A 13,701-nucleotide genomic window follows, 5' to 3' on the forward strand; every position below is an offset into this window, starting at 1 on the left:
GCCTCCCAAAGTGCTGGGATTACAGGCTTGAGCCACTGCGCCCGGCCGTAGTACATTTTATTTTAAAACAGCTATGTAAATGCATTGTATTTGCTCTTTTTGCTCTCTGTTTTTGATTCTCTTCTTTTGGATGATTTTCCTACTATTATTTTTCCCCCTTTTGTTGGCTTGGAAATTATGTACTTTAAAGGAATTACTAGGTGGTTGTTGTTTTGTGTATGTGTGTGTGTGAGAGAGAGAGTTTCGTTCTTTTTGCCCTGGCTGGAGTGCAGTGGCACGGTCTTGTCCCATGCAACCTCTGTCTCCCGGGTTCAAGTGATTCTCCTGCCTCAGCTTCCGGAATGACTGTATTTTTAGTAGAGATGGGGTTTCACCAGGTTGGCCAGGCTGGTCTCAAACTCCTGATGTCAGGTGATCCGCCCGCCCATCCCAAAGTGCTGGGATTACAGGCCTGAGCCACTGTGCCTGGACTTAGTAGTTTTAATCGTAACACTAGAGATTACATGTAGTTTGCAACCTTTGTCATAATCTTCTGCTAATTAGGACTTTTCCATTCTACAGAAACCTTAGAGCACATCAACTTCATTTACCACCTAATTTATCCAGTAAATTATTGTGTATTTTAGCTATTTATGTATTTAGAACCTCCTAAAATATTGTCACTACTGTTTTTATGACAATGCTGATGATTTGCCCAGTACATTGGCTTTCAAACTGAAGTACATGTCCTCACAGGGTGTATGTACAAAGACTTTTGAAGAGGTGTGTGAACACACATGATTTAAACGAAAACAGACCAGCTCCTCTTCTTGCTGATTGTCTCTTTTCTAAAACTAATCTGCCTGAGAGTTCAGCAGCTCCTGAGGCGTGGTGCTATGGTGGGTCTCATTTCCTGCATGCCTTCACAGTCCTTTCATAGAAACGTCACAAAGGCATACTTCCACCACAGTAAGAATCCTCGACATTATTGGCCAGAGGGATAAAATCTTCTGGGGCTCCAAATAAAGGTATAGTTGACTATGTTGGGGGCATCATTTTAAGATGAGTGCCTAGGAGCAGTGACAGTATCTGGGCCCAGAGAAAATATACCACTTACATTGAATTTGTTCTTCAGCCCACAGGTTCTGACTCCTCAGGAGAAAAAGCATCACCTGAAGAGGGAGGAAGTGGATTCAGGTATCACCATTTCTAGGGGCACACTTGATTGAAGACTGAGACTTCTGAAGAGAACTCCAGAAGATACAAAGACCATCCCGGTTGAATGCTGTTTTCCAAGAACAGAAGAAAATGATCCAGGCCCAGGTAACTGACTTATGGTTTGTTTTATTCTTTCCTTTGTTCCATAATAGATTTGTAGAAGCCTATACACATCTATCTCACTAATATAAAAAGCATAAATTTCAAAAAGCAGAATCTGGAGATAAATGAGCTTAGTTTTTAAACTCAATATCATGCAAAATAGTAGGATAAGGAAGGTAATGTTCATAGCATTAACACTGAATTATGCGTTTTGTGACATCATGCATGGCTGGAAGATCCTGTGGGTTATATTAGCTGTCAGCTTGCATCTAATATCTCTGACAGCCAATATCACAAGAAAATCATGATTTACATGGTATGTCCTGGTTTTGAATATAAAACAGATTACTTCCTGGGGGAATGCCATTATTTCATGGCACTTTGGTCTCAGGAAATTCCTTCAGTGGTTCTTCCTAGAGGTGATGTGGCGGATGGTGTCCAGAATAGCAGCTTTCTCATAAATGCAGATGCAGGTTTCCTGTGGCTGTTTCTTGAAGGATTCCTTATGTACCACTATGGAATATGAAGGGGGCCAGCCCCTCCACACCTGTGGGTGTTTCTCATCGGGTGGGACGAGAGACTGAGAAAAGAAATAAGACACAGAGACAAAGTATAGAGAAAGAAAAGTGGGCCCAGGGTACTGGTGCTCAGCATATGGAGGACCCACGCCAGCACTGGTCTCTGAGATCCCTCAGTATTTATTGATCACTATCTCTACTATCTCAGTGAGAGGGATGTGGCAGGACTACAGGGTAATGCTGGGGAGAGGGTCAGCAGGAAAACATGTGAGCAAAGGTTTTTGTGTCATAAATCAGTTTAAGGAAAGGTGCTGTGCCTTGATGTGCACGTAGGCCAGACTTATGTTTGACTTTACACAAACATCTCTGTGCAGTAAAGAGCAGTATTGCCACCAGCATGTCTCATCTCCAGCCTTAAGGTGATTTTCTCCTATCTCAGTAAATAGAATGTACGATCGGGTTTTACACTGAGACATTCCATTCCCAGGGACGAGCAGGAGACAGATGCCTTCCTCTGATCTCAATTGCAAAGAGGCCTTCCTCTTTCACTCATCCTCCTCAGCACAGACCCTTTACGGGTGTTGGGCTGAAGGACGGTCAGGTCTTTTCCTTCCCACAAGGCCATATCTCAGCCTGTCTCAGGAGTTTGAGACCAGCCTGAGCAATCTAGTGAGACCCTGTCTCTGTTTAATAAAATTGAAGAAAGGAAAGAAAGAAAAAGTTCCCTTTTCATATATTTTCTTCCTGATCCCCTTCTGTGAATGGTTGGTAATATTTACTTCCTGTCACTGTATCTGTGTGTGGATCTATGTCTATGTATGTATTAATAAAAGCATGAGTATATATGAATCTATCTGTAGACATAAACATATATATTATATATATTTTTGTTTTTTACATGATAGAATCATGTTTCAAAGAACATAGCAGCCAACTTGAAGGGACTCTTCATTGGCCTCAGATGCTATACTTTGAGCATCCAAAGACCAATGATTGCAAATGATGGAAGAACATTCATTGTATAAAATTCCATCAGTTTATAGTGATACTTGAAAAAAAATGCATTTGTTACCATTGGGGGTTGGGAGAGAATCAAGTATTTAATTTGAAAAATGATAAAAAGTCATAAACGTGTGTGTTGGGGGGGCGGGGCAGGGTTGGGCTGACTATTTTTTTATTTTTTACTTTTACTTTTCTGCTTTTTTTCTTTCTTCCTTTCTTCTTTTGCTCCTTCTTCTTCCTTCTTTCTCCTTCTCCTCCTCCTCCTCCTCCTCTTCTTTTTTTTTTTTTTTTTAAATAGAGATGGGATCTTATTGTGTTGCCCAGGCTGCTCTTTAACTCCTGGGCTCAAGCAATCCTCCTGCCTTGGCCTCCCAAAGCCCTGGGATTACAGGCATAAGCCATTGCACCTGGCCCTCTTGGTAATTTTGTATTACTGACCCTCACTCTGCTCCTTGGCTGTAAATTCCCACTTGCTTTTGCTGTATTTAGAGTTGAGTTCAGTTACCCTCTACCACTGCAAAATCCCATTACATTTGTCTATATGCCTATCATAATGGCCCTGAATAAAGTCTTCCTTACTGTGCTTTAACAATTATCATTGAATAATTGTTTTAAACACGTATAGCTTAATTAAGGAAGTGAGATTCCAATGCCTTTGCCATAATCTTATGAATAGAGGTAAGTCACTAGGCCAGTCCATGCTCAAGGAGAGGGTGTAGAGCACCCAATTCTGTCCCTGTTCGGGCGCCACTTGTAACCTGCATGGACCTAGGGGGATGGAACAAAGGGTGGCGAACACAGGAATAAAAGACAAGAGACAAAAGAGTATATTTGGAAGAAGGGGTCAGGGGGTACCTTGCCTCTAGTGGACAAGGACGCTGAGCTTTACACAGCCCTCCGTATTTTTAGGCAAAAGAGATAGTTGAGTGGGGTGCAGTGGAAGAAGGGGTCAGCTGCTCAGTCCGGAGTAGACTCACAAGACTGCATTCTCTAGATGTTGCAGTAGATAACCTCAGCGCCAGGGTGTGATTGCCTCCAGAAAACCTTCTGTCTGCAGGAGCAATCATGAGTTTGCTCACATCCTGCATTCATGATAAACAGTTTGCTGTTTGATCATATAGCCTCCAGTGGAATACTGAGTTGGTCACGTCCCATGGGCCTTTGGCTCTCTGCAAGTGGGAGCTACATAAAGTTGTGAACACTGGGAGGGTGGAGTTCATTGAGCCATCTGCCTGCCATAGATCTGTCATATAGTAAATTATTTTTGAGTGTGGATTGAGGTAGGACTGTCACTTTACTTTTTACCAAATAGATAGATATCTCACATAAATAATTTAAAATGGGTATACCAACCAGGATTAAGTACTTATATCATCTATCAAGTGTGTTCACTGGCCTCTATAATAAAATGAGTATAGAGTATACCTTCTGCTGTTCCCTGGGTCTTCAATGACTCAATTTTCCACCCAGCAGTATTCTTTAAAGGCATCCTGAGACAGGAGATAGACAATTCATTGATAAGCAGTCTTAATTGTCACTATTACAGGGCTGTAGGTCCCTTGCCAGCCATGCCTTTCAGTCCCAAATGGTCTTCAGGGTTGGGCTGTGTTGTTCAAGAGCTGAGCACCTTAACACTTATTGTTCCAATATTTATTGGCTATAATGATTTCTCTGGAGCAGTCAGCTGTCAGAAAATTTTGTCTCCTTTGTAGGTAACCTGTCTTTGGTCTCTGGATGCTTTTATAGTCTCCCCTTTGTATCTGGTGTAATTTAGTTTCAATCTGTTGTGTCTACATGTAGACTTCTTGGTTGAAAACTTGTTGGATTTCTTGAGTTTGAAGTTTGGAGTGTTTAATCAGTTCTGAAAAATTTTCAGTGTTAGATCTTTGGATATTGTTTCTCCATTCTTGATTTCCAATCAAGAAAATCCATTGATTTCCTCCTCCTTGAAAAATTATCAACGTCAAGGAGAAGGTCATGGGAACCCTCAATGTATAATTAGTCCATCAGAAAAATAGGAGGCCTGGATTTGTGATATATTGTTGGCCCTCCATATCTATGACTTCCACATCCATGGATTCAACCAACTGAGGATTGAAAATATGTATTTTTTAAAGCATCTGAACTGAGCACACACAGACTTTTTATTGTCATGATTCCCTAAACAATACAGTATAACAACTGTTAACATAGCGTTTACATTGTATTAGATATTATAAGTAATCTAAAGATAATTTAAAGTATATGGGGCTGGGCATGGTGGCTCACTCCTTTAACTCCAGCACTTTGGGAGGCTGAGGCGGGTGGATTGTCTGAGGTCAGGAGTTTGAGACCAGCCTTGCCAACATAGTGAAATCTCGTCTCTACTAAAAATACAAAAATTAGCTGGGTGTCATGGTGGGTGCCTGTAATCCTAGCTACTTGGAAGGCTGAGGCAGGAGAATCACTTGAACCTGAGAGGCAGAGGTTGCAGTGAGCTGAGATCATACCATTACACTCCAGCCTGGGCAACAGGAGCAAAACTCCATCTCAAAACATAAAACAAAAATTAGCCAGGTGTAGTGGCACAGCCTGTAGTCCCAGCTACTTGGGAGACTGAGGCAGAAGAATTGCCTGCTCCTGGGAGGTGGAGGTTGTAGTGAGCTGAGATTATGCCACTGCACCCCAGCCTGGGAGAGAGAGTGAGTCTCTGTTTTAAAAAAAAAAAAAAAAAAGTATGTACGAAGATGTGCGTGGATTACATGCAAATCTGCAAGTACTCTTCCATTTTATTTTATTAGAGACAGAGTCTTTTTCTGGTGCTCAGGCTGAAGTTCTGTAGCATGATCATAACTCACTGTAGTCTCTAACTCCTGGGCTCAAATGAACCTCCTGCCTCAGCCTCCCAAGCAGCTGGGACCACAGGCACTCACCACCGCACCTAGCTAATTTTTAAATTTTTCGTACAGATGGGGTCTCATGTTGCCCAGGCTGGTCTTGAACTCCTGGGCTCAGGTGACCCTCCTGCCTTGGCCTCCCAAAGTGCTGGGATTACAAGTGTGATCTACTATGCCTGACCATTACTGTGCCATTTTATATCAGACACTTGAGCATCCTCAGGAGGTCCTGGAGCCCATACCCTACAGACACTAAAGGACGACTGTATATATGTCTTTTGTCTGCATCTATGTAAACAAATATATGTACATGCATTCATATATATTTACATATATAAATGTGTAAATATGTTGTTTTTAGGTTAGCAAGATTTAACTTCCACACTTTATAGAAACTTCCAATTGGGATGAAGGGGTGGCCGGCCCCTCCACACCTGTGGGCATTTCTCATCAGGTGGCAGGAGAGACTGAGCAAAGAAATAAGACACAGAGACAAAGTATAGAGAAAGAAAAGTGGGCCCAGGGGACCGGTGCTCCGCATACGGAGGACCTGCTCCTGGCCCTGGTCTCTGAGTTCCCTCAGTATTTATTGATCACTATCTCTACCATCTCGGAGATGGGGATGTGGCAGGGTAATAGTGGGGAGAGGGTCAGCAGGAAAACATGTGAACAAAGATCTCTGTGTCATAAATAAGTTTAAGGAAAGGTGCTGTGCCTTGATGTGCATGTAGTGCAGATTTATGTTTGACTTTGCACAAACATCTCGGTGCAGTAAAGAGCAGTATTGCCACCAGCATGTCTCACCTCCAGCCCTAAGGCGGTTTTCTCCTATCTCAGTAAATAGAACACACAATTGGGTTTTACACCGAGACATTCCATTGCCCAGCAAGAGCAGGAGACAGATGCCTTCCTCTTATCTCAGTTGCAAACAGGCCTTCCTCTTTCACTCATCCTCCTCACCACAGACCCTTTATGGATGTTGGGCTGGGGGACAGGCAGGTCTTTCCCTTCCCCGGAGACCATATCTCAGGCTATCACATGGGGTGAAACCTTGGACAATACCTGGCTTTCCTAGGCAGAGGTCCCTGCAAACTTCCACAGTGTATTGTGTCCCTGGGTACTTGAGATGAGAGAATGGTGATGACTTTTACCAAGCATACTGCCTTCAAGCACTTTTTTAACAAAGCACAACCTGCACAGCCCTAAATCCATTAAACCCTGAGTCAACACAGCACATGTCTCGGCGAGCACAGCGTTGGGGCTAGGGTTACAGATTAACAGCATCTCAAGGCAGAAGAATTTCTCTTAGTACAGAACAAAATGGAGTTCCTTATGTCTACTTCTTTCTACACAGACACAGTAACAGTCTGATCTCTCTTTCTTTTCCCCACATGGGGGAATGGAGGATAATTGAATATACAATGACATAATATTATATTAGGACTTTACTTCTTCCACAATGTATTTAAAAAATACAACAACAACTATTTGGTATAAACACACAGCCTGTAGAGTGGAAATGAGCAGAAAAACTTTAGCATTTCTTCCATATCATCAAAAAGATATCACTTTATTAAACAGGACTGTTATTACAGGAATCCATAACACTGGAGGATGTGGCTGTGGACTTCACCTGGGAGGAGTGGCAGCTCCTGGGCCCTGCTCAGAAGGACCTGTACCGGGACGTGATGTTGGAGAACTACAGCAACCTGGTGGCAGTGGGTGAGGACAGCTGCCCTGTGTCACTCAGAGGGTGCCCAGTCAGTGGCCTTCCTTTCTCAGATGCTTACCTCTTTGGAATGCCTGCAGTACTCTGAAGTGTTAGATTCTCAGATCCTTCTCTTGCTCCCACACAAGATGGTGTGATCTACCCTCTTGTGAGAGAAAAACCTTGATGTTACAGATATGAAACTAAACTTTCATAGTTTCAGATATGAAACTAAACTTTCCATATTTTAAGAAACTCAAGTTTCCTGAAATGTAGCATTCTTCTTCTTGACACTGCCAGCCCAATTTGATATGTCTAAGTCCTCTGTCATTTCCCACGAACAGGGTATCAAGCCAGCAAACCAGATGTATTCTTCAAGTTGGAACGAGGAGAACCACCATGGACAACAGAAGATGGACTCCACGGTGGAGCCTGTTCAGGTGAGAGAACCCACAAGGCAGAAGGCTGTGGAAGTCACATGCTAGGTCGGTCAGAGAAGGCAACACAGCTGTGAAGGGGGTTTGAGGATATGTAAACAGTTCCTCTACTCATCTCTCTCCCAGTGTGAGACCTGTTTTTCTTTGTAGGAATTCAGAGTTTAAAAAAAAAATCCCTTTGTCTCTTCAGAGATCTGATTCTTTATTTTATCTACATATTTTTTGTTTGCCTGCATAATTTTCTTCTTCCTCGGGTTTCAAGTATTTCCCTTCTTCATGTCCTTCCACCTCTCTTGCTATGAAATTCCACCTTCCAGGCCTCTCTCCAAAGAGGAAACTTCTCGAGCTCCCGCCCCTTCATGCCCCTCGACTGATGCTGACCTCCCCTCCTAACCCTCCGCTGTGTCGGATATGACAGTGGCTTCCTCCGGGTAAACTCGGCTTTCACTGTGCGTTGGCTTCCTTGGCTTCCCTTTTTCCTTAGTCTTAGGTTCCCCAAAGGCCCCGTTTTCCATTTTCTCATCTATGCCCTTCACTCTTCGAAGTTCCCTTCATTCTAGTAGGTTAAACACCTTCCATTCCCTGGAGGAGAGTCCCAAACTGACATCTCCCGGTTGTTACCTAACACAGATTTTAGTTCTGTGTAATTTATTTGATGGCAACTCTCCCTTGAGTTCCTAGTAACTACAAAGAACTAGAATCATCTTTCCTCCAAGAAAACCCCTGTTAAGTTTGTATTCTCGTTTGTTCCTGTACATCCTGAATCTTGGCCATCCAGGCATTACCTGTCTGAAGAGCTCTCTTCTTTAAAGGTATCTGCTAGTCATGATGAATCTCTAAGTAAAAAAGTCATTTTTTAAAATATCCTGCATTCCCAAGGCCAGCTTAAACCAGGTCATAACTCCTGCCCTACTTCCCTTTGATTCCTTTCTGTGTTTAATAATTTACTTTTGTTTTTTTCCCCGTCGTATTCTGGTGACACTAAGTCCCAGTAAACCATGTTACCTGTCAAAGTTCTCGTTTCAGTGATCTCTGTGATACAATACCATCCTGCTCACAAAGAGATTTCCATCTTCTTTCCTAAACCATCCCCAGTGTGTTCCACACATATGATTACTTCCCTGACTCATTCCCTTAAAAATTACTTATTTATTCTTATTTGTTTATTTTTTGAGACAGAGTCTCACTGTGTGCCCAGGCTGGAGTGCAATGGTGTGATCTTGGCTCATAGCAACCTCCCCCTCCTGGGTTCAAACGATTCTCATGCCTGTCCCCAACACTAGCACCATACCTGGTACATGGTGATCATTCAGTAAGAGGATGTGGAATGGATGGATCTGTTCTTTGGATGAAATGGCCCTCCAACCTCTGGTCTGCTGGTCACAGTGAATTGCTTGTATTTTTAAGGTCTTTGTTTTGCAAGGCACATTTAGAAAGCAGCCAAATCTGTCTTTATTCATTATTAGTGATCTAACCTTGTTTTTATGCTAACTGCTTTCACCTTTTAGTTTGTTTATACTATTATTTTTTGCCAATGTGCAAGGAACATTAAACATGTAGTTTTATTTACACTCAGGTCATACAGTTATTACTAAAGAGACACTTCACATCAAGGCATTAAAAAAAATACTTTGGGGCCAGGTGCAGCAGCTCATACCTGTAATCCCAGCACTTTGGGAGACCGAAGCGGGCAGATCACCTGAGGTCGGGAGTTTGAGATCAACTTGGCTAACATGGTGAAACCCCGCCTCTACTAAATATACAAAATTAGCTGGACGTGGTGGCACGTACCTGTAATCCCAGCCACATGGAAGGCTGAGGCAGAAGAATCGCTTCCAAGGTTGCGGTGAGCCGGGATTGTGCCACTACACTCCAGCTTGGGCGACAGAGTGAGACTCCGTCTCCCCACCGCCCCCCGCAAAAAAAAAAAAAAAAAGTACTTAGGCTGTGAGCCGGGATTGTGCCACTGCACTCCAGCCTGGGTGACAGAGTGAGACTCCGTCTCCCCCGCAAAAAAAAACAAAACAAAACAAGTTTGGTCATGAGCCGGAATTGTGCCACTGCACTCCAGCATGGGCTACAGAGTGAGACTCCATCTCCCTGACTCAAGAAAAAAAAAAATACATTGTCCGGGCACAATGGCTCATGTGAGGTCAGGAGTTTGAGACCAGCCTGGCCAACATAGTGAAACCCCATCTGTACTAAAACTACAAAAATTAGCCCGGCATGGTAGCAGGCACCTGTAATCCCAGCTACTTGGGAGGCTAAGGCAGAACAGTCGCTTGAACCCGGGAAGCGGAAGTTGCAGTGAGCTGAGATTGCAGCACTGCACTCCAGTCTGGGCAACAAAGTGAAACCCCATCTAAAAAAAAAAAAAAAAAAACCAGAACAGACTTTTACCTCAAATCAAAATGATGGAAATCTTTGTTCTTTTCTTTCTAGAAATCTGGAAAGTTGATGATCATGTGTTGAAGCGCTTACATAGTGAAAACCTAGTGAACAGAAGGAAACAATGTCATGAACATGATACATTTGAAAATATCGTTCATTGCAGCAAAAGTCAGTTTCTGTTAGGGCAAAATCATGATATATTTGACTTACATGGAAAAAGTTTGAAATCAAATTTAACTTTAGTTAATAAGAGCAAAGGCTATGAAATAAAGAACTCTTTTGAGTTTACTAGAAATGGGGACTCCTTTCTTCATGCTAACCATGAACGACTTCATACTGCAATTAAATTCCCTGCAAGTCAAAAACTCATCAGCACTAAGTCCCAATTCATCAGTCCCAAGCATCAGAAAACACGAAAATTGGAGAAGCATCATGTATGCAGTGAATGTGGGAAAGCCTTCATCAAGAAGTCTTGGCTAACTGATCACCAGGTAATGCATACAGGAGAGAAACCCCACAGATGCAGTCTATGTGAGAAAGCCTTCTCCAGAAAGTTCATGCTCACTGAACATCAGCGAACTCATACAGGAGAAAAACCTTATGAATGCCCTGAATGTGGCAAAGCCTTTCTCAAGAAATCACGGCTCAACATACATCAGAAAACACACACCGGAGAGAAACCCTATATATGCAGTGAATGTGGAAAAGGCTTCATCCAGAAAGGAAATCTCATCGTACACCAGCGAATTCATACAGGTGAGAAACCTTATATATGCAATGAATGTGGAAAAGGCTTCATTCAGAAGACTTGCCTCATAGCACATCAGAGATTTCACACAGGAAAGACGCCCTTTGTGTGCAGTGAATGTGGAAAATCCTGTTCTCAGAAGTCAGGTCTCATTAAACATCAAAGAATTCACACAGGAGAGAAACCCTTTGAATGTAGTGAATGTGGGAAAGCCTTTAGCACAAAGCAAAAGCTCATTGTCCATCAAAGGACTCATACAGGAGAGAGACCCTATGGCTGCAACGAGTGTGGGAAAGCGTTTGCATATATGTCGTGCCTGGTTAAGCATAAGAGAATACACACGAGGGAGAAACAAGATGCAGTCAAGGTGGAAAATCCTCCTGCAGAGAGGCACAGCTTATTACACACCAGTGATGTCATGCAGGAGAAAAACTCCGCTAACGGGGTGACTACACAAGTGCCTTCCATGGCCCCTCAGACATCACTAAACATCAGCGGCCTCCTCGCAAACAGGAACATAGTCCTTGTGGGACAGCCAGTGGTCAGATGTGCAGCCTCAGGAGATGATAGAGGATTTGCACAGGACAGAAACCTTGTGAATGCGGTGAATGTGGTTGTGCCTTCCGTGATCAATTATGTCTTATTTTATGTTACAGAAAACTCATAGGAAGAGAACTCAGATCTATGTGGAAAAAGGGTGGAGCAAAAATTTGTAGTTCATTATGTGGCTGAAAAGCATACACTGAGAGAAAATGTGTAAGGCAGAGAAAGCCTGATAAACTCATCCTATTTAAATGTATGCTGTGATGCACAGGCAAAATCTGATGTTAGCCTAAACACATACATAACAATTGCTCTGTTGTGTCAAATAAATGAGTAAAGGAAGCCCAAGTACTTTGAAGTGGAGGAAATGAAGTACTGTGAATTTTTAAAAGAGATGAAAGAATTGGTATCGGGGGTGTTGCAGTGACTGAAAAGCCCCATAAGGGGCAGTTGGTGGGAAAGGGCTAATACTGGAATGGTGGGATGCGGGACGCATTTGTGTCAATTCAGTTTCCTTAGACCAGTGTGAAGGATTAATTGAAAACCAGGACCATAAACTTTCAGAACTTTATATTACGCAGAGGGATCTGTGAAACTAGTCATTTTGTTTCATTAAACAAATATTTTAAAATTATATCCTTTGTACCGTGTCCTGTTCCAGGAGGTGAGGTCAAAGAAGAAAAAGTCTGTGGTCTCCCGGAGAGTTTGTGGGGTTCATTTTAAGTGGTATCGTTACACTCAGCTAATCTAGTCAGGGGATGCAAATATCTACATTAGGTGAAATGGACATGGAGTAACTGTGTCCAGGGGACACGATCATTTGTTGTTCAAGGAGTAGCAGAAGGACTGCTGTTAATGGTACTTAAGCACCTGAGTACAAAAATGAGGTTTTGTTTTGTTTTTTATGCCCAGGTCTTACCTCTCCAAGAGATTACAAATTCCCTGCTAATTTTTGTGGCTACTTAAATTTTAGAATTAAAGAAACTGAACACAAAATTTAAAAATTCAGTTCCCTCACTGCTCAAGAGCTGTATGTGAATAGCTGCTACCAAACTGGACGGCAGAGTGAACAGAACTTTGAGACAATGGGGACTCTTTGTCATCATTTCCAGCATCCCAGAAAGTTGTGCTGGAGAGGCTGCTTTGCTTGATTTAATATTTCCCAACACATAGAAAATCAAAAACTATATATTGATTTGGAGAGAGAATGATTTGGAAAGAGAAGAGTATTTTGTCATTGAAGGGAATGACAGTTGTAAAGAATGGAATTGTCACTCACAACTTTTGTGTGATTAGAGAGACTTAGCCAAATATAAAATGGGCAAAGCAGAAAAGGAAAAGGACCCTTAGAATAAGTAGAACACAAAGGAGGAGGAAAATCTTAGTCTCTGAGAGTGGATGAGACTGTAACAGATAGGGGGAGGTGGGTTTCTTTTGGGATGTCTTAGAGATGACCCTTTTATTTGTCCGTAAGTCCTATCCCCTGCTAGAGTTACCATTTCAAAGATCGTGGCTTCTCTGTGACTTGCTGAACTGAGACATGATTTTTTTTTTTTAATTTTAATTTTTTTTTTTGAGACCATGATTTATCTTCATCATTCTCACTTTTCTGGGAGTAGATCTCTTGGCCTTCTTTATCCAGTTTTTTAACCTTCATCCCATATGGATACACTGTCCAAGTTACAGTAAGTGCTGCTCGTAGGAAAAGAAATGAAAATTTGCCTTGTTGTGGCTAGCTCAGAATTCAACAGAAATCCTGGGTTACTAGGTAACTCTTTTTTTTTTTTTTTTGAGATGGAGCCTTGCTGTGTCTCCCAGGACGGAATGCAGTGGCACGATCTCAGCTCACTACAGCCTTCGCTTCCCAGGGGGATGTGTTGTCCCTGAAAACCCTGAGGAACAAAGGGCTGAATTGGGAATGTCCCAGTTTGTTGTGGGGCCTGGAGTTGCCCCTCTTCTCCTTTCCCAACAACAGTTGCCCATTTTTATGAAATTTATTACAACATTGATTAGCCAGTGTTTTCCTTATTTACATCTTGGGCATAGGCCAGGTGGCTCTTTATTTGTTGTAGTAGCTTGTTATATTTTGTTCATTTGAGACTGGGCAATTCTGTTTTAGATGACCAATTGGACCACAATTTTAACATTTTCCCCCAAATGTTCTAACTTGTCCTCCTAA

General features: G+C 42.4%; 1 protein-coding gene across 2 annotated transcripts in view; it reads left to right on the forward strand.

Annotated features, from left to right (window-relative positions):
* ZNF350 (zinc finger protein 350) overlaps window positions 1-12,156 on the forward strand; it is a 19,858-nt gene extending 7,702 nt beyond the window's left edge. Inside the window, exons 2-5 of one of the 2 annotated variants that reach the window (XM_011946219.1) lie at window positions 1,122-1,302; window positions 7,277-7,417; window positions 7,748-7,843; window positions 10,283-12,156. In XM_011946219.1, the coding sequence (XP_011801609.1) occupies window positions 7,384-7,417; window positions 7,748-7,843; window positions 10,283-11,646 (1,494 nt within the window). In that variant the 5' untranslated portion in view covers window positions 1,122-1,302; window positions 7,277-7,383 and the 3' untranslated portion in view covers window positions 11,647-12,156. The remainder of the gene's footprint in view (window positions 1-1,121; window positions 1,303-7,276; window positions 7,418-7,747; window positions 7,844-10,282) is intronic. The other variant, XM_011946218.1, reaches the window with a different exon arrangement.
* Window positions 12,157-13,701: the final 1,545 nt, after the last annotated feature.

This window comes from Colobus angolensis, unplaced genomic scaffold (genome assembly GCF_000951035.1).
Source record: "Colobus angolensis palliatus isolate OR3802 unplaced genomic scaffold, Cang.pa_1.0 Scaffold25, whole genome shotgun sequence".
Taxonomy (NCBI): Eukaryota; Metazoa; Chordata; class Mammalia; order Primates; family Cercopithecidae; genus Colobus; species Colobus angolensis.